General features: G+C 48.2%; 1 protein-coding gene across 1 annotated transcript in view; it reads left to right on the top strand.

Annotated features, from left to right (window-relative positions):
• Window positions 1–17,860, top strand: part of SMG6 (SMG6 nonsense mediated mRNA decay factor) — a 235,560-nt gene that overhangs the window by 104,195 nt on the left and 113,505 nt on the right. Inside the window, exons 12-13 of the mRNA XM_065897653.1 lie at window positions 3,710–3,878; window positions 15,961–16,162. Of these exons, the coding sequence (XP_065753725.1) occupies window positions 3,710–3,878; window positions 15,961–16,162 (371 nt within the window). The remainder of the gene's footprint in view (window positions 1–3,709; window positions 3,879–15,960; window positions 16,163–17,860) is intronic.

Below are 17,860 nucleotides of genomic sequence, written 5' to 3'. Positions count from 1 at the left end.
TTTAAAACTTGTGTTCCCTTATTAATTTTCTGTCTAGATGATCTGTCCATTGGTGTAAGTGAGGTGTTAAAGTCTCCCACTATTATTGTGTTAGTGTTGATTTCCTCTTTTATAGCTGTTAGCAGCTGCCTTATGTATTGAGGTGCTCCTATGTTAGGTGCATATATTTTTATAATTGTTATATCTTCTTCTTGGATTGATCCCTTGATCATTATGTAGTGTCCTTCTTGTCTCTTGTAACATTCTTTATTTTAAAGTCTATTTTATCTGATACAAGTCTTGCTACTTCAGCTTTCTTTTGATTTCCATTTGCACGGAATACCTTTTTCCATCCCCTCACTTTCAGTCTGTTCATGTCCCTAGGTGTGAAGTGGGTCTCTCGTAGACAGCATATATATGGGTCTTGTTTTTGTGTCCATTCAGCGAGCCTGTGTCTTTCAGTTGGAGCATTTAATCCATTCACGTTTGAGGTAATTATCAATATGTATGTTCCTATTACCATTTTCTTAATTGTTATGCATTTGTTTTTGTAGGTCCTTTCCTTCTCTGTGTTTCCTGCTTAGAGAAGTTCCTTTAGCATTTGTTGTAGAGCTGGTTTGGTGGTGCTGAATTCTTTTAGCTTTTGTTTGTCTGTAAAGCTTTTGATTTCTCCACTGAATCTGAATGAGATCCTTGCCAGGTAGAGTAATCTTGGTTGTAGGTTCTTCCCTTTCATCACTTTAAATATATCATGCCACTCCCTTCTGGCTTGTAGAGTTTCTGCTGAGAAATCAGCTGTTAACCTTATGGGAGTTCCCTTGTGTGTTATTTGTCGTTTTTCCCTTGTTGCTTTCAATAATTTTTCTTTGTCTTTATTTTTTGCCAATTTGATTACTATGTGTCTCGGCGTGTTTCTCCTTAGGTTTATCCTGTATGGGACTCTCTGTGCTTCCTGGACTTGGGTGGCTATTTCCTTTCCCATGTTAGCGAAGTTTTCGACTATAATCTCTCCAAATATTTTCTCGGGTCCTTTCTCTCCCTCTTCTCCTTCTGGGACCCCTATAATGTGAATGTTGTTACATTTAATGTTGTCTCAGAGGTCTCTTAGGCTGTCTTCATTTCTTTTCATTCTGTTTTCTTTATTCTGTTCTGCAGCAGTGAATTCCACCATTCTGTCTTCCAGGTCACTTATCCGTTCTTCTGCCTCAGTTATTCTGCTATTGATGCCTTCTGGTGTATTTTTCATTTCAGTTATTGTATTGTTCCTCTCTGTTTGTTTGTTCTTTAATTCTTCTAGGTCTTCATTTCTTGCATCTTCTTGATCTTTGCCTCCATTCTTTTTCTGAGGTCCTGGACCATCTTCACTGTCATTATTCTGAATTCTTTTTCTGGAAGGTTGCCCATCTCCACTTCATGTAGTTGTTTTTCTGGGCTTTTATCTTGTTCCTTCATCTGGTACATAGCCCTCTGCCTTTTCATCTTGTCTATCTTTCTATGAATGTGGTTTTCCACAGGCTGCAGGATTATAGTTCTTCTTGCTTCTGCTGTCTGCCCTCTGTTGGATGAGGCTATCTAAGAGGCTTGTGCAAGCTTCCTGATGGGGGGGACTGGTGGTGGGTAGAGCTGGGTGTTGCTCTGGTGGGCAGAGCTCAGTAAAACTTTAATCTGCTTGTCTGCTGATGGGTGGGGCTGGGTTCCCTCCCTGTTGGTTGTTTGGCCTGACAGCACTGGAGCCTAACGACTCTTTGGTGGGGCTAATGGCGGACTCTGGGAGGGCTCAACCAAGGAGTACTTCCCAGAAGAACTTCTGCTACCAGTGTTCTTTTCCCTACGGTGAGCCACCCCCCGCCTCTGCAGGAGATCCTCCAACACAGGCAGGTAGGTCTGGTTCAGTCTCCTGTGGGGTCACTGCTCCTTCCCCTGGGTCCTGATGCACACACTACTTTGTGTGTGCCCTCCAAGCGTGGAGTCTCTGTTTCCCCCAGTCCTGTCGAAGTCCTGCAGTCAAATCCCACTAGCCTTCAAAATCTCATTCTCTAGGAATTCCTCCTCCTGTTGCCAGACCCCCAGGTTGGGAAGCCTGACGTGGGACTCAGAACCTTCACTCCACTGGGTGGACTTCTGTGGTATAAGTGTTCTCCAGTCTGTGAGTCACCCACCCAGCAGTTCTGGGATGTGATTTTATTGTGATTGCGCCCCTCCTACCAGTCTCGTTGTGGCTTCTCCTTTGTCTTTGGATGTGGGGCATCTTTTTTGGTGAGTTCCAGTGTCTTCCTGTCGATGATTGTTCAGCAGTTAGTTGTGATTCCGATGCTCTTGCAAGAGGGCGTGAGTGCACGTCCTTCTACTCTGCCGTCTTGAACCCCGCATCAGCTTTTGTGAATGCCTCTAGCCTCCGGGACTGCCTGTTTTTTGGAGGGACGGTAGGGGTAACTATTTGGAAACAGTTTCAAATTTATAGAAGAGTTGCAAGAGTAATACTAACAGCTCTCTTACATACCCTTCACCCAGATTCCCTAATTGATAACATTTTACCATATTTGCTTTAAGTTCTCTCTCTTTCTACACACACACACCTATACCTAATGGTTATTGTTACTTATTTTTTAAATTTATTTATTTTTGGCTGTGTTGGATCTTTGTTGCTGTGCGTGGGCTTGCTCTAGTTGTGGCGAACAGGGGCTACTCTTTGTTGTGGTGCACGGGCTTCTTGTTGCAGAGCACGGGCTCTAGGTGTGTGGGCTTTAGTAGTTGCAGCACGCAGGCTCAGTAGTTGTGGCTCACGGGCTCTGGAGGGCCGGCTCAGTAGTCGTGGCTCATGGCCTCTGGAGGGCTGGCTCAGTAGTTGTGGCACATGGGCTTAGTTGCTCCGTGGCATGTGGGATCTTCCCGGACCAGGGTTCGAACCCGTGTCCCCTGCATTGGCAGGTGGAATCTTAACCACTGTGCCACCAGGGAAGTCCCTGTTATTTTTTTTTTTATGAACCATTTGATTGTAAGTTACGGACATGGTAGCTTTTTCTCCCCAAATACTTGACTGTGTATTTCCTAGTCATGAGGACATTCTCTTATATCACAGTACTCTTATCACAATCAGGAAGCCAGCATTGATACAGTACTATTATTGAATCTACAGGCCTTATTGAGTTTGTACCAGTTGTCCCAAAAAGAATTTGAAGAAAAAAGTTTCTTTCTGGTCTAGGATCCATTCCAAGATCCCACTTTGCATTTAGATGTCATGTCTCTTCAGTCTCCTGCAATCTGGAATGGTTTTTCCGTCTTCCTTTGTCCTTCATGGTCTTAACATTTTTGAAGTGTAGAGGAGATTTACTTTGTAGAACGCCCTAAAATTTGGGTTTCTCTGATACGTCCTCACCATCAAATTCAGGTTGTACAGTTTGGGCATGAACCCTGGTGCCATCTCAGCACTGGGCTGGAGGAAGGCTAAAAGTGGGTGGGGGCAGGGGCTGGAGGCCAGGGTAGCAGCTACAGCCAGGTCACAGGTGGAGCAGAGACAGCTGTCTGCAGGGCGGACCCAGTGCCCTGGTTCTCTCTTTGTCCTGCTTTGCGGAATCCTCTCAGTTGCTGGCACTTGTTCTTCGCTTCTGGGCCCAGCTCTCCTGTGGACTTGGTCTCCCTTCCCTAAGAGCTTGCTGCCGACCCAGTGCCCCAGGCCTCACTCGGGGGCCGCAGCAGGCCTAGGCCCAGTTCTCACCCTTTGCCTCTGCAGCTCAGCTGTCCTCTCCTGAGGAGGAGGAGGATCAAGATGACATCAAGGTGTCTTCCTTCGTCCCCGACCTGAAGGAACTGCTCCCCAGTGTGAAAGTCTGGTCGGACTGGATGCTCGGCTATCCAGACACCTGGAATCCTCCACCCACATCCCTGGATCTGCCCTCACAGTGAGTCAGCCTTGCCCACCCGTGTGCCCACAGCCCCCATCCCGCAGCCCGCTTGTGTCTGTCTTCCCTTTTCATTTGAACTTGGGGTTTCCCCTTCCCTGACGCCCTCCTCGTCCTCTGACGTATTGGGTTGTTTCTGCCTGTTCTCCAGCCTGTTGCTCCTCCTCTCAGTCTCTCTTTCTCTCACACCATAGCTTGCTCTGTTTCGTTCCGTCCCCTTGATCTTGCTAATTTTTACTGTGTACTGTTCATACTCACCGTCTCGGCAGCTGCCTGCTGAGTCTGGGTGGGTGTCAGTCAGTGTGTGTGAGAGACTGTTTCTCTCTCTCCCTTTTAGTCTATCTCTGTGCATCTCTCAGCCTCTTGCTGCTTCTTGTGCTCTCCTGCGCACTCTGTCTCCTTGCCTTCCTCTCACGACGTTGTAGTATGTGGGGAATGGTGAGAGCGTGCACCCCTCTCTCCCACTCACTTCGTCCCTGTCCCCGCAGCACATCCCGCCCCCTCTCCCTGTCTCTTTGTGTTGATGTGGGATGTGTTGGTCTGGAGGGTATGTGTGTCTGCTGGGTGTTTCTCTGTAGATCTTTCTGTTTGTCCATATGACATGTGGTAAAATATATATATATGTGGCAAAGTTTGCCATCTTAACCATTTTTAAGCATACAGTCAGTGGCATGGTACATTCACGTTGCTGTGCAGCCAGGTAGGGCTGTTTCTTGTGTTTGTAGCGATGTGTGAGTTGTTGATCTGCGTGTGCCTGTTTGGGTCTGGTTGTCTATGTGTGTCTGGTTGTGTGTGTTTGAGTGTGTGTGTGTGTGTGTGTGTGTGTGTGTGTGTGTGTGTGTGTGTCTGTCCCCGGGGATTTGTCTATTGAAGGCTCTTTTTTTTTTTTTTTTTTTTTTTTGCGGTATGCGGGCACTGCTGTGGCCTCTCCCGTTGTGGAGCACAGGCTCCGGACGCGTAGGCTCAGCGGCCATGGCTCACGGGCCCAGCTGCTCCGCGGCATGTGGGATCCTCCCGGACCGGGGCACGAACCCGTGTCCCCTGCATCGGCAGGCAGACTCTCAACCACTGCGCCACCAGGGAAGCCCTATCGAAGGCTCTTTTGATGTGCCTTTCCATGTCTGTCTATGTATGTGGGTCCATGTGCTGTGTCCATATCTGTGTCTGCATCTCTGTCAATCCTGGTGTGTGGATCTCTTTACAGGGTTCCTGCGTCCCCGTGAGGAATCTCTTTCACTGTGTGTCTGTCTCCATGTCTGTTTGTTCATATATATGTCTATGTCTGATTCTTGGGCCATGTCAGTCCATGTCTGCTTCGGTCCTGTCCATGTCTCTCTGCGTGTGGCTGTGTCCTGTGGGAGTGTTTGTATATGTTCCTTAATGTCTGTGCCCAGGACTGCCTGTGTCCATGTCCATATTTGTCTGTGAGTATGTCTCTGTGTGTCAGTCTAGGTCTCTCTGTTGGGGGCAGGGGATTTCTGTATATGTGGATACAGGGGCTGCCTGTATCCACCGGCCTCGCCTGTGTCTCCCTGCCTGCCTCTGCCTGTCCCTCCTGCCTGTCTCAGCTTGTCTTGGCTTGTCCCTGCCTGCCTCTTTGCTTGACTCTGTTTGTCTCTCTCTGCTGTTTGTGTATCTGTTTCAGGGGTCAGCAAGCTATGGCCCATGTGCTCAGAATGGTTTACATTTTTAAATGGTTGGAAAAATAAAATAAAAAGAGCAAGACTTCATGACTTGTGAAAAGTACATGAAAGTCCCATTTCAGTGTCCATAAAGTTGTATTGGAACACGGCCATGCTTGTTTGTTTACACTTTGTCTATGGCTGCTTTCACACTGCAGCAGTGGAGTTGAGTAGTTGTGACAGAGACCGTATGGTCTGCAGAGCCAGAACTATTTACTCTCTATCCCATGATAGAAGAAGTTTGCCAGCTCCTCATCTATATCTACGTTCCTATGTGTCTTGTTCTTCTGTACGTTAGGGTCACTGTGTGTGTGTTTGTGTTTGCGTAAGAGTGTCCTAATGTGTGTGCACGTAGGTGCCTGTTTCTGGTCAACTCTGTTGACTGTCCATCTCTCTCCCTCCCTCTCACTTACTCTTTCTCTCTTCCTATCTGTCTCTCCCTTGGTGTTTCTGTCTCTCTTTCTCTCTGTTTAACTTTTCCTTCTCCCTTTCTCCCCTCCCTCCATTCCTCCCTCCCCCATCTGCTGTATTGTCTCTGGCAGGTGTAGTGCACTCAGGGCTCCTTCAGGCTCTGTGTTGGGTGTATATATGTGTGTTTGGGAACAAGCATCCACACCCAGCATCTCATCATTCTTCTCCAGTGCTCTTCCCTGGGAGGGGGAAAATACTGGACGTTGGAGGATGGATACCTAGGATGGTGCCAGTGGCATTTCTAGGGAGTGGGGAGGGGTGCTTCTCTGGGCTGGGGACCAGCCATGTGAGTCTCCCAGACTCATGGGTGACCCACAGAGGGAAGACTGCAGCAGAGATTTCTGGCCAGCAGTTAGACCCTTCTGTGTGGACTATATAGTCTGACTCTTTCCTACATTTCCTTCGTCCCATTTCTTCCGTGCTCCTCACCCCAGGAAGCACCCCTTGACCATTAAGCCTGCCCTCCCCGGGCAGCTCTAGCTCTGTAACCATGTGAGTGATGCTCACAGCATCAAACAAATCTTTGCATCTTTCCTGTGAACCCTTCTAGGTTTCAAAATGCACTCCAGGCTGAGGCCACGTGAGCCAGGGGTGAGCTTGAGCTGGGAAGCTGTGGACACACAAAGGAACAGACCAATCTGCTGGCTAGGGGGCAGCTGTTTGCCAGCAGTGTTCACTGAAGAGTTAACATGTACAGCCTCAAAGTGTTCAGACCCTTAATCTAAGATGCCGACTAGGCAATTTGCAGTTCTGGAAAGAAACTGACAAGGAAGGGCTCTGCTCTCCAAGTATCTGAAGCCACTGCTTCTGAGCATGTGCAGGGGTCACGGAGTGTTCCTCCCTTCCTCTCGGGGGGTGGGGAGGCAGACCATCTGTCCCTGGAGCTTGGGCCTTCTGGGTCACCCCACCTCACAACCTTAGATATGGTCCACCCAGCCCCTGTTTGCCCATATCCTGGCCATCAGGCCTGCTAACTGTCTTCTGCGACCTGTCTCCCTTTATCCCTCCTCCCTCTCCTGCTCCCTTTGGCTTTTGTTTGGCTGAGGAAATGGAAACCTCACACAGGAAGTGCTGGGCTTCATTTGCTTGAGGTGCTGAATCTGTTTTCTCTGTGGATGCTGGAGCAAATGGCCCATTGCCGGCTCATGCGAGCTGCTGCCCATCTTTGGGCAAGGGCTCAATCTGCAGCTGGGCACGTGGTCCAAGTTACATCCATCGCCAGCTGGGCTTCACCTCCAAGGCTACAGAAAGGCAGAGGGGGTTGGGACACTCGAATCAAATTTGCTTAGTCTTTTCAGACTTTTCTGCACAAGGATAGCAAATCTGACCAAATAATACGTTGAATCTGATTGCTTAGTAAACAAGTTCCTGTAGCTGTAACTTACTTTTTGATGAGTCCAGTTTAGGCTAGAGAAGTCAGTGTGGTAGAAGATGGAGTCCCCTTCTGCACTGCCTCCCTTTGCAATCAGGATCAGCGGCTGGTTGTCTGTGGAATGCAAGTTTAAGTATAAAGGAGGGGCTCTGCCATCCTGGGGCCTGACCACAAGGCATGGTGGTTTGAGGACTGGTGCCACTGTTGGACAGAACAAACCTGGTCTGACCACCACTGAGGGTCATCCCACCTCATAGCCTTCAGATCCAAGCAGTGGAAAGTGGAATAAGAATCTACCTCCCTTCTTTCTAGTTTCTCATGTAACTGCCTAACACTCACCGAGTGAATACTGTGGTTGAGAGATTGGCAAGGTACGGTAGGTGGTTCTTCTGTAGGTTTCAAAGTGACATCTTATACCCACTGATATTCCATACTGTGGAGCCTTTTCTTTTAAGGCCGTAGGGAATAACATACTCCAGACAGTTCTGTAGATGTCAGAACAGTCATCCCTCTGACACTCTTAAGGTCCTTGTGCTGCTCTTCATTTTGGAGGGTTTAGGAATGCTCTCAAGAGAGTAGGAAGGAAATGGCTTCCACTTAATGCCTCTCCTTTGCATGTTTTCATTGGTCTTCGCCTACATTTGTTCTCTGCAAAGACAGATTCCTCACTGATCCTATGCTAAGGTGACCAGATAGCCTACATTGTAGTTTGCTTCTCCTCCAGAAATTCCCTACTCCCAAATTGTCTCCTTGACACATTTGGACCCTTGTTTAATCTTGCTCCCTTCATTCTCTTTCTGTCTTTCATTGTGTTTACCGTCTGTCCTTGCACAGTTAGTCATTTCGAAGCACCTCCACTTTTTCAGGGGAATTCTAAAGCGCATCAGTAGTCTCCTTGGTTCTCTCCCCTTTGCCCATATTCCTCTTCTTTCTGGTCAAGTTTACTTTTCCTAGGCAGTAGCCACTTAGGCACATATGGACCACTTAGAATGATGATGACAGAACTTCACTGACACTGCAGAGTGACAAGGGCAGGATTTCAGGGCTGTTTGTGCCTTCCCGCAGCAGTGGCACTTAGTAGGTGTGTGTGCTGGAGTCAGCACGGAAGTACGTTGACTTCCCGTTTGTATCTGTTAGGAGTCATAATAGGATGGCTTTATATCCCAGGAGATTTTGGTACAGAGGATTGTAGCAGGGTGTGGAAAGTTGCCTAGAGCCACTGTAAAAGGCAGTGTAGAGTGCTTTGGTCTGGTTAGAACAGACCACAGTGTTTGGAGGGGCCGTCTACTTATGGGGGTGGGGATGGAGTGGGGAGCACAGTTTCTGTGCCAGGCCTCTTGTTAGAGGGGAGGGGCAGCTACTCCCCGCTTTACCAAGTGAGCATGAGGCAAGCTGTGAATGTCAGGTGGTGGAGAGGAGCAGAGCAACAGGCTTCCACGAGCCTAAGCATAGCCCCCTTGCACCCCAGGACCTTTGGCAAGGCTGGGGCAGTGGGACAACCTACCTCATTGCATAGTCTCTGCTGAAGCCAAATCTTCCCTCATCTTGATCTCTAGTTCTCAGTAAGTGAAAGAGTCAGGGGACTTTGAGAACATCCAAACCTAGCCCAGCTGTGGCAGTTGGTTTATTGCTTTCAGCTGGTACTTGAACCCAGGTCCTGGTCTTGGAGGCTTTCCCAGGTTTAATCCCCAGAGCTTTCTCTGCAGCTGTATGACACTGCGCTGACCCCGAATGAGGATAGGAAAATAGAACCGGTGCCAAGCCAGAGTCTCTTTTTCATTTGGAGTCTGGCTGTCTGCCCATGACCAGGGTTACATAATGGGAAACATAGCTGGGGCTCTGGAGAGCCCGCGTTTCACCAGGCTGCCCAGACCTTCGCATTCTGATGCTATATATCTTCCTAATTGTAGCTCGGATGCATTTATCACACTGTTGGATTGGAGCACTGTTAAAAAAAAAAAACAACTCCAGAAATTCCTGGACTTGCTGCTTTTCCATGGCTTGTCTTGTGTAGTCTACAGAGCATGCTGGAAAGGGCTTGTAGGGAGCCCTCTGAGGTGCCGTCACATAGGGAGACATGGGGATATGGAGGGAGTATGCAGTAAGCTCATTTCCGCAGGGAGCCTACACGTGTTGACCCTGTAGACGAGACAAATTCTTGAGTTAAAAAGCAGCTCATTCACTCGCCCTCATAGGGCAGTTCTGAAATAAGAACTAATCCCAAGTCTAATCGGCACCCCTTCAAGGACGCTTAATACGTCTTCCCAGAAGGGCATTTTGGGAGGTCACTAAGTAATAGTCCATCAGCACTTCCCTGAAGGAAGTGGTGGTGACTGTGGGAAGCCCCTTTGCTACCCTGGCTCCCCACCCAGTCTCCCTGGCTCCGGGTTCGGGCGTCAGCACTATAGCCTGGCACCAGGGGGTTCCTCTTCCTCCAAGTGCTGAGTGTGGGGCACACGTGATCTCTCCCACGGCAGGAGCCGCTGTCCCCTCCCCACTCCTCCCACAGGACTTCTTGTGAGAGGAAGGGGTGTTGGCCCAAGGCTCCAGTCTGACCCCAGCAGGGTACAGCCGCTGACCCCAGAGAGAGTACTTTCCAGCTCTGGGCTGAGGTTATTTGGGTCCAGTGTGTGCTAAACTAAGAAGACGTGTTGGAGTGGTTACAGCTAAAAATTTAGAGAGGCAGGAACCGTGAGAATCCGCACCAGGGAGGCCGCCGAGGGCTCCACTCATGCCGTGGCGATGTCAAGGTCCCCTGGGGGCTGCTCTTTCCCAAACACACAGTGCTGATGGGTTTAACACACCACGGTGATGCGACAGAGGCTATACATCTGAGTAGCTTGGGAGAACTGAAGTCAAATAGGCACTGACCTAGAGAGAGGTTGAGGGAGGCACAGTTAGAGGTACTTGAGAAATCCTGGAATAAGGTTACCGTGACCTGTTGTTGGCCATAGGGCTCCAGCTGCACTGCTTAGAACATGAAGTTTGTGTTCTTCGGGTAGTGCAGGGTGACTGAGCTGCAGATTGATTTTGCCCTATTGGGCAGAATTAATTTAGGTTGGGCACTCTTCCAAGGGCCCAAGTTGACTTGTTTGTATAAATTAGGAAGGCAGAAAGGATCTTCTTTAACTGAGTCTTGTATTTTTTAGCGGTCACCTAATAAGCAGCTATTATTCTTGGAGGATGGTATCTTGCTGCCCGTGTCTTAACTCCTAGAATAGTGATCCCTGATAACTTTGTCTCCGGTTTATATCATGGTGGCATCTGGAAAATACACTGTAGTTCCTAAATCTCAGAGGGAGCTGCATAGTTCTCCTCCTACCCTCCCCCAGTCTCTACCCCATTCTGTTGAGCTGCCTAGCCCCGATACCAGAACCAGATCCTCGGCCTACTGAGAACAGAGTTGGCATGACATCCTGGCTTTCCAAGGAGCTTACTAAGCTATTTCAAACCCAGGTACTGTTCTTTTGACTCTACCAGACTCGTTGGATTCAGGTCTATTTCTGTTATTATCTGCTCACTTCCTGCAGTTTTGTCCAGTTGGGTGGGAAGTCCTCCAGGGCTACAGTGGTCTCATGTTGGCCATTGAACCCCACGTGAAGAGTTGTGGGCTATACTATGATGGTCCATAGGCAAACAGGTTTTAAAAAGAGGATATTACATATCTTAAGAATATTTCTCTTGCTGTGGCCTTTTGCCTTTCCCCTTTTGTGTTTATAGTTCATGGACTTTCTCTTTTTCAGTTTCTTTGTGCCTAGTTTCTATGCCATCTTAGCTGTATTTCCAGAGCGTCTCACTCCAGAAACCAAAAGACCCAACTCGTTTCCCATCTGTACTACTTCTCTGATCTTCCGTAGCTCTAAAACACAATGCAGGACTTCTTCTCACTCACCTCTTTCCGGGTTTGTTCTGCAGCTGTGGAGTTTGAATGTTAGTGTTTAAACAAGCTGGTATTACACAGGAAATGGCCACCTCCACAGGCCCCTGCAGGCTTGTAACATGGGGTCATTGTACTTGATATTAATCACCAGTCAGCCTGTTCCCCCAGTAAAAATACGAAGGGGTGTGTGAGGGCTCAGTCCTCCTTAGACTTGCCAGAAGGATGGCCTGAGCCCTGGTCGGGCCTTAGTACTCCATTCTCCAAACTGTCTTCCTCCTTCAGTCCCGTCCTCGGATGGAGTTTGCAGAAAAGTTCATTCTTGACCTCTTCCCTATAAAGCTGGCAGATCTGCCTTTCTTTCTGAGTTCTAGGAAAGACATAGGTTGTTGTGGTATAACTTGCCTCGCATATCTCACACCTTAATCTTTCCGAGCATGACGTAGTTGAGTAACAGATCATATGAGAAGACTCCAAAATGGTAGAAACACAGAAACCCACTGGTCCACCTGAGATCAGGACTTCTCAGTTCCTTGGACTGAAGCTGCTTTTCTAATGCTGTTTGCAGAACTAACCCCAGCCTGAAGGTTTAATCTGATTCCCCAAGTCAATATCCCCTCAAACAACCAGCCAGCAGTGTGTATATTGGTGCATTTCTGTGAAATGTGTTTCCCTAGTCACCTGGGCTGGCCTGGGCTGCATTGTATCGGCTGGCAGCTGCACGGCGCTCAGACTGACAGCTACATTAAACCTTGGAATTCTGAGGCAATAAAAAGTAAATTAACTCTTATTCTTTTCCTTTCCTGGTGGAGTAAGTGAATGCATGTCTGTGGGGAAGTGGGTGAGCCTTGGTCCTGAGTGCATACCTATAACTAGCCACTGCTGGTCTGTCCCAGGCTAGGATCTGGTGTTCAGACTCCAGCCAGAGGTCTGCTTTCCTGGTGTGTGGTGTGTTCTGTGGGGTTGGGCCACCGGGTCACCCTACAACTGCTGATCCTTGCTCACTAGTCACATCACAGCTGCTTGAGAGGCTCCCTTGCCACCATTCTGAGAGCCATGAACAGACTCACTGGATGCAGTTTCATGTTCTCTGGCTGCCTTGTGTCTGTTTGGTGGGATTTTTTTGGACTCTGGGAGCTTTCCCAAAGTATGAGTTGGGACCACAACAAGCCAGAGGGACTTGCCCAAGCCTATAGCACCCTAGAGGGTCCATTTAGAACCAAAGGTGGCTTGAGAATGTCTGAAAACTCTTTTGGGGAGTCATTTCCCAGGCATTTCTAGAAGATTGGGAGCTGTTTAAAGTTCCTCTCGGCCACCAGAATTTGACTTTGGGCTCCTTGGCCCAGGCCAACCTTGAATCCTTAGAATCCAAGGACTAGATTGGGGTGAAGGTTGGAAGGCACTCCCAGCTGGGGTGAGGACTAGAGCAGGAAAAGGCGAACTTTTCCCCTTCTCAGACAGGAAACCCTGTGTTCACCCGTGGAACTGACCTCTCAGCCCAGAGGCCTGATCGGGGTAAGCTGAGGTGATGTTGCCCAGGTTCTAGGAATCACCTCATACTTCTGCAAATATCTTAACTTCTGAGTTCAGACATCTCACCTAGTTTTTCAGAGTACCTCTTCCTTTTAGTCTTAGTTTCCTGACACTCCCCTCTGCCCCACCCTCTGTGGGGGTCACCGTATGGTCCATGGGTGCCCAGTCAGCTGTGTTCATGTTTGTGGTGCTCAGTGAGAGAGGAGAGAACTGATGATATGTGAAGTGATCGGGGGCCGTCCCACTGCAATACCAGAAGAAAGTGGCCACTCAGAATCACACACCAGTCTGACGGGATCAGGGCAGAAATGCCCTTCATCAGAGCATTTTGTGTATTCCCTTGGTCCTGCTCAGTCTAGCTTGGCCCTTGGGCCACTTTACAGTTCTGAGTTGGGAACTCAGGATACTTCCTATGTCTTTTGGCATCAGCTGCTATCTTACAAATCAATACTAGGGTAGGAACAGTCATCCGCTTCATTTTTGCAGTGAGTCTTAAGGTTTTGGCACAAGGTGGGTGGTAATGGGCAAAAGGCAGATGTGGGCAGGGGTCCCTAGTAGTGGCCAGCAGCCGCTGGGAGGAGTCAGTTTTGGTTTATCTGAGCCTTAGGGGACAGGGAGCATGGTAATGAGAACCACATGGTACCACATATTCCTTCGTCTTGGATCCAAGATGGTAGGGGTGGGAGGATGAGAGAGGGGTGTGGGGCCTCCCATTGTGGCAGCCGTGGGTAATTTTCTGCTGCCTCTCCCCGGCTGGAGATGCTGCTGCCCTCACCCCCCACCCCCTCTACGTCCTGAAGCAGCCTTGACCTGCACAGCACCAACCAAGGCCCCCAAGCCAAGAATTCAGCTGGGAGACTTTTCACCTTCTTCCTTCTCACTGTCGTCTTTCCTGTTTATTTTCCAAATTGCTGCTCTGCAGCCGAGCAGTGCCTGTTGGCCAGAGCTCACCAGCGCTGTGGGATCAGACTCAGGCAGTGGGCTCAAGTGGCCAGCAGGGCACTGGGGGAGGAAGCGGGGAGCTGGAAGAGCCTCCCTGTGCGTCTCCCATGGGCAGCGCTAACCTCGGAGGCGGCCCTGAGCAGCCCTATCACATCCGGTGCTTGTCTCTGCAGCCGGGACCGGAGGATAAACTATCAGAGCTGTGGGGCAGTGCATCATTCCTCTTATTATTTTCTTCTCTGCAGATGGGGTCGTGGAAAGTTCAGTTCCTTTTAACCCTCGAAGTTCTGTTTATTCTACAGCTGGTAGCCTGAATGCTGCGTTTCCCATTACATCACAAAGGGGCTCAGGCAGATCTCTGCACTAAAACGTGTTGCAACTGTTTATTTTTTTCCATATTTAAACATTTCTGACAGCCAAACTCAGCCGAGCCAAAAGATGGAGCTTTGTGAATGAGCCTGGTTGTCGGTGTCTGTGCAGAGAGAGGCTTTAGAAAACTCTTGTCCCTCCGGTGATTCTTCCCAAACATGTTCTTTTTCCCGGGCAAAGCCTGTGAGGCGAGTTACTTGTGCAGTACATGTGTGTTGATTATGTGCCGTTGTATGATTAATGGAGCTGTGTTCCGCCTGGTTCCCAGGACACTCTTGAAAACAAGATGTTTCATTTCATTGCCTTTTCCTAGTGCAGTGATCACAGTAAATAAACCAGTGCAGCCTCCTTCCACCTGGAGCCAGTCAAGGAGTCCCCACACCTCTATCGCACTTTCTCCCCCAGCATCACCTTCAGTGCCATGTCCCTTGAATGCCCTCTTCTCTGCCACCTCCCAAAGGCTCCCAGTCTCCAGGAGAAACACGTTGCTTGGGTCTGAGGCCCCTCCCTAGCAGAGTTGGCTCATGCGCAGTAACTCCTCTGGGAAGATTCCAGGATGTAGCTCGCTCTTGTAGCTCTCTTTGCTTCTTGCCTCTTGCCGCTCCACCTCTTGAGCCTAATTGTAAAGCTTTTCTTTGTTCTTCCATGCAGCTCACTCCTTTTAGAGTACAGCTTAGCATCCATAGGGCACTCCCTGTTCCAGAGTCCCTGGTTAAGGTAGTCTTCTGGAAAAGGGAGCCAAGTCTTGTACAGCCCAGGGCCTATAGATTTGGCAAGCCCTGGATCTGACTGCAGTTTGGCTATTTGAGCTGCGTGCGTCCTGTGCAGACAAAAACGAAAGCTCTTCAGGATCGTTAGCACCCATCAAAGCAGGGATATGAACCACAGTAGATTTTTGACAAATGATGGTGACAGAGAAATGAACCTTCTTTTTCTAATTCTGCCCTGGAGTTTGAAATGGGGAGAGCTAGACTTTGGATTTTTCAAGATTTGTTAGGTTGACCCAGGACTCGGTGATGTGCAATTAGGGGTGAGCAGCCATCCCAGTTTCCCCAGGACTGAGGGGTTTCTGGTGACATGCGACTTTGGGTGCTAAAATTGGGACAAATCCCAGGCAAACCAGAACAGTTGGTCACCCTATAGCTAACCTTCCACAGGTGAGGGAGAGGGATGGCCAAGACAGCACTGATACTGGTTTGTCGGCTGAAATGCATGGGAAGCTTTACCCTCCTGGGAAAATCTTAGCAGGCCAGGAATGTGGTTTTTGGTGGGTGTGTTTGATTGGTGTGTTTGATTGTTTTCCTACTTATATGTAGGAAGAGATTTCTAAAGCATTGTAGGGGACTGGGGTGGGAGGTAATAACCACATGACTCTTTGCCTGGTGTAACTGGCCCCTCTGGCTGTGTGGGAAGAGGGGAGATTGGCACTGTGTTGCTGTCTGTGTGGCATATACTTGGCTGGACAGGAGTAGGGGAATTCTGGGAGCTGCCTCAGGCACTGGTTGTCTTGAGTGTTTGAATAAGTGTCTCAGGCACACTGTCTGGAAAGGTGACAGGACCTGCATTAGGCAACTGATTCTCTTAAGTTCTTTTTCCTTTCTGGTTAGGATTAAAAACGCCCCCTAATCAATTTCAACTTTGCATAGATGGACACACACCCACCAGATTACTGCCACGGGCGCAATTTTGTATCCTAGCGTTTGGGGTTAGATTTCCTGACAGATGCCAGCCGTAGACAGCAAGTGCCACGAGTACCTCCCTGCCCACAAGTGCTTAGAATACTTTAACTGGTCCCTCTTTAGAGCTGCTCTTCTTTTCTTACCATCTTTCTCACAGGGTTGCTGTGGATGTCTGGTCGATGCTGGCTGATTTCTGTAACATACTGACTGCAGTGAATCAGTCTGAGGTGCCACTGTACAAGGACCCGGACGATGACCTCACCCTCCTTATCCTGGAAGAGGATCGGCTTCTCTCGGGCTTTGTACCCTTGCTGGCTGCCCCTCAGGACCCCTGCTACGTGGAGAAAACCTCGGATAAGGTCAGCCCCAGGCCAAACATCCCTCCCCATTCACCCCTCCTCTTAATTCTCCAGACCTTTTTATTCTTGGGAAGTTTTCTGTGCAAACGGAACATGATTAAGTCATTGAGAAGGGTGTTAAGGGAAAATATCGACCTTTTAGCCGCTGACATCCAGCTCTGCGTCCTGAAAAAAAAAGCCCTCTCGACTTCCTTTGGTGTGTGTGTGCGCTCACTGGCATGTTGTATATACGATCATTTCCTCACTTGTTTAAATAGTGCAGCTTGTGTTGGCAGTGCTCTCACTCAGCTCCAAATGGTTTGCATCATGCTTAAAGCACCCTCCTTCCTCCCCCCTTTCATCCTTCCCCCCAGCCACAAAACTCTGCACTAGGAAAACAGCCAGGGCTTTTTCCCTTCTCTGAGGAGGAGAGTGATAAATAGGTGACTAGAGAGAAGCAGACACCATGTGTTAACTTACAAAAAAAGCTTTTAGGAGTATGAAGCATTCCCCGCTGCCTGGTTTCTATTTTTCTTCCTCTGAGGACTGTGTTTTAACCTGAACTTTTTCCTCGTCTGTCTGTTTATAGAAAACAAAGCCCATTGCCTGTTGCCCTGGTGGGGACTGTGGAACTCGTAGTCTCTGCTTAACAGTTGGGTCTGTGGCCAGGTGTGGAGAGGAGAGCAGTCCATTCTGCCTCACACTCCTGTGCAGCGGTTGCTGGGCTGGGGAAGTCGTGCCCACAGACCCTGGGAGCAGGGTCTCCTGTGCTGAGCAGGGGAACTCGGTGACTGACCCCTCTGTGGAGTTGTTAGCATCACACCCCCTAGGGGAGAGCCCTTTGGTGGAGAGTCCACGAGTGGCTTCTCAGAAGGAAGTCTTTTGACCTAGATGAAGTATGTATAGAGGTGTAGGTAGTTGTTTTTTGTTTTTTTAAATGTCAGATAGTAAAAACTAAATTCTAAGCATAAACTACAAATATGAGAGATTTTATGTTGAATATAAAATTTTTTTAACTCAGTGAAAAAAGAATATATGTTCCTTGTGGACAAGTAAAAAGAAGAAAAACGTATCCACAATCGTTCTACCAACTGGTAACACAACTGTTATTTTTGCTAATTATATACAATCATATTTAACTTATGGTATAAACACACACTTTTTTTAAACAAAAAAACTGGGGGTCATATTATACATGTTATTTATGATTTGCTTTTTTCATGTAGTATCTTTTAATGTATTCTTATTTGGAATCATTTTTGATGATCACTTAGTATTCTTTTCTGTGCCAAGATTTCTTTAACCAGTCTTTGCTTTGTTGAACCAAGGGACTGTCCTGAATTTTTGAACTACTATAAACAGGTGATTCCTTATAGCAGAATTTTTTTCATATATTCCCTATGATTACATTTCTATATGTAGATAAAGGTTATAGACATTGACACATCAAAAGCTCATACTCTTTGGGTACATTTAATGGCTAATATTGGGAATGTGAGAACCTTTGTCTCTCAAAAGGAGTACTCATTTTATACTTTTCCAATGAAAAGTTGGAATAAAATCCTGCTCTTCTAGTCTCAGAAGGGAATAATAATGGGGAGTTGTAGTGTGTGAGGCAGAGGACAGCTAACAAAGTTCAGAATTTGTGGAAGATGTTCGGTTAGAAAAGTTGGAAGAGAAACTGGGTAGCCATGGCTTGGGCCAGGGGAATCCTAGTAC

The sequence above is a fragment of the Phocoena phocoena genome, chromosome 19 (assembly GCF_963924675.1).
Source record: "Phocoena phocoena chromosome 19, mPhoPho1.1, whole genome shotgun sequence".
NCBI lineage: Eukaryota > Metazoa > Chordata > Mammalia > Artiodactyla > Phocoenidae > Phocoena > Phocoena phocoena.
The sequence above is the reverse complement of the archived record's forward strand: the minus strand, read 5'-3'. Positions and strand labels throughout refer to the sequence as shown.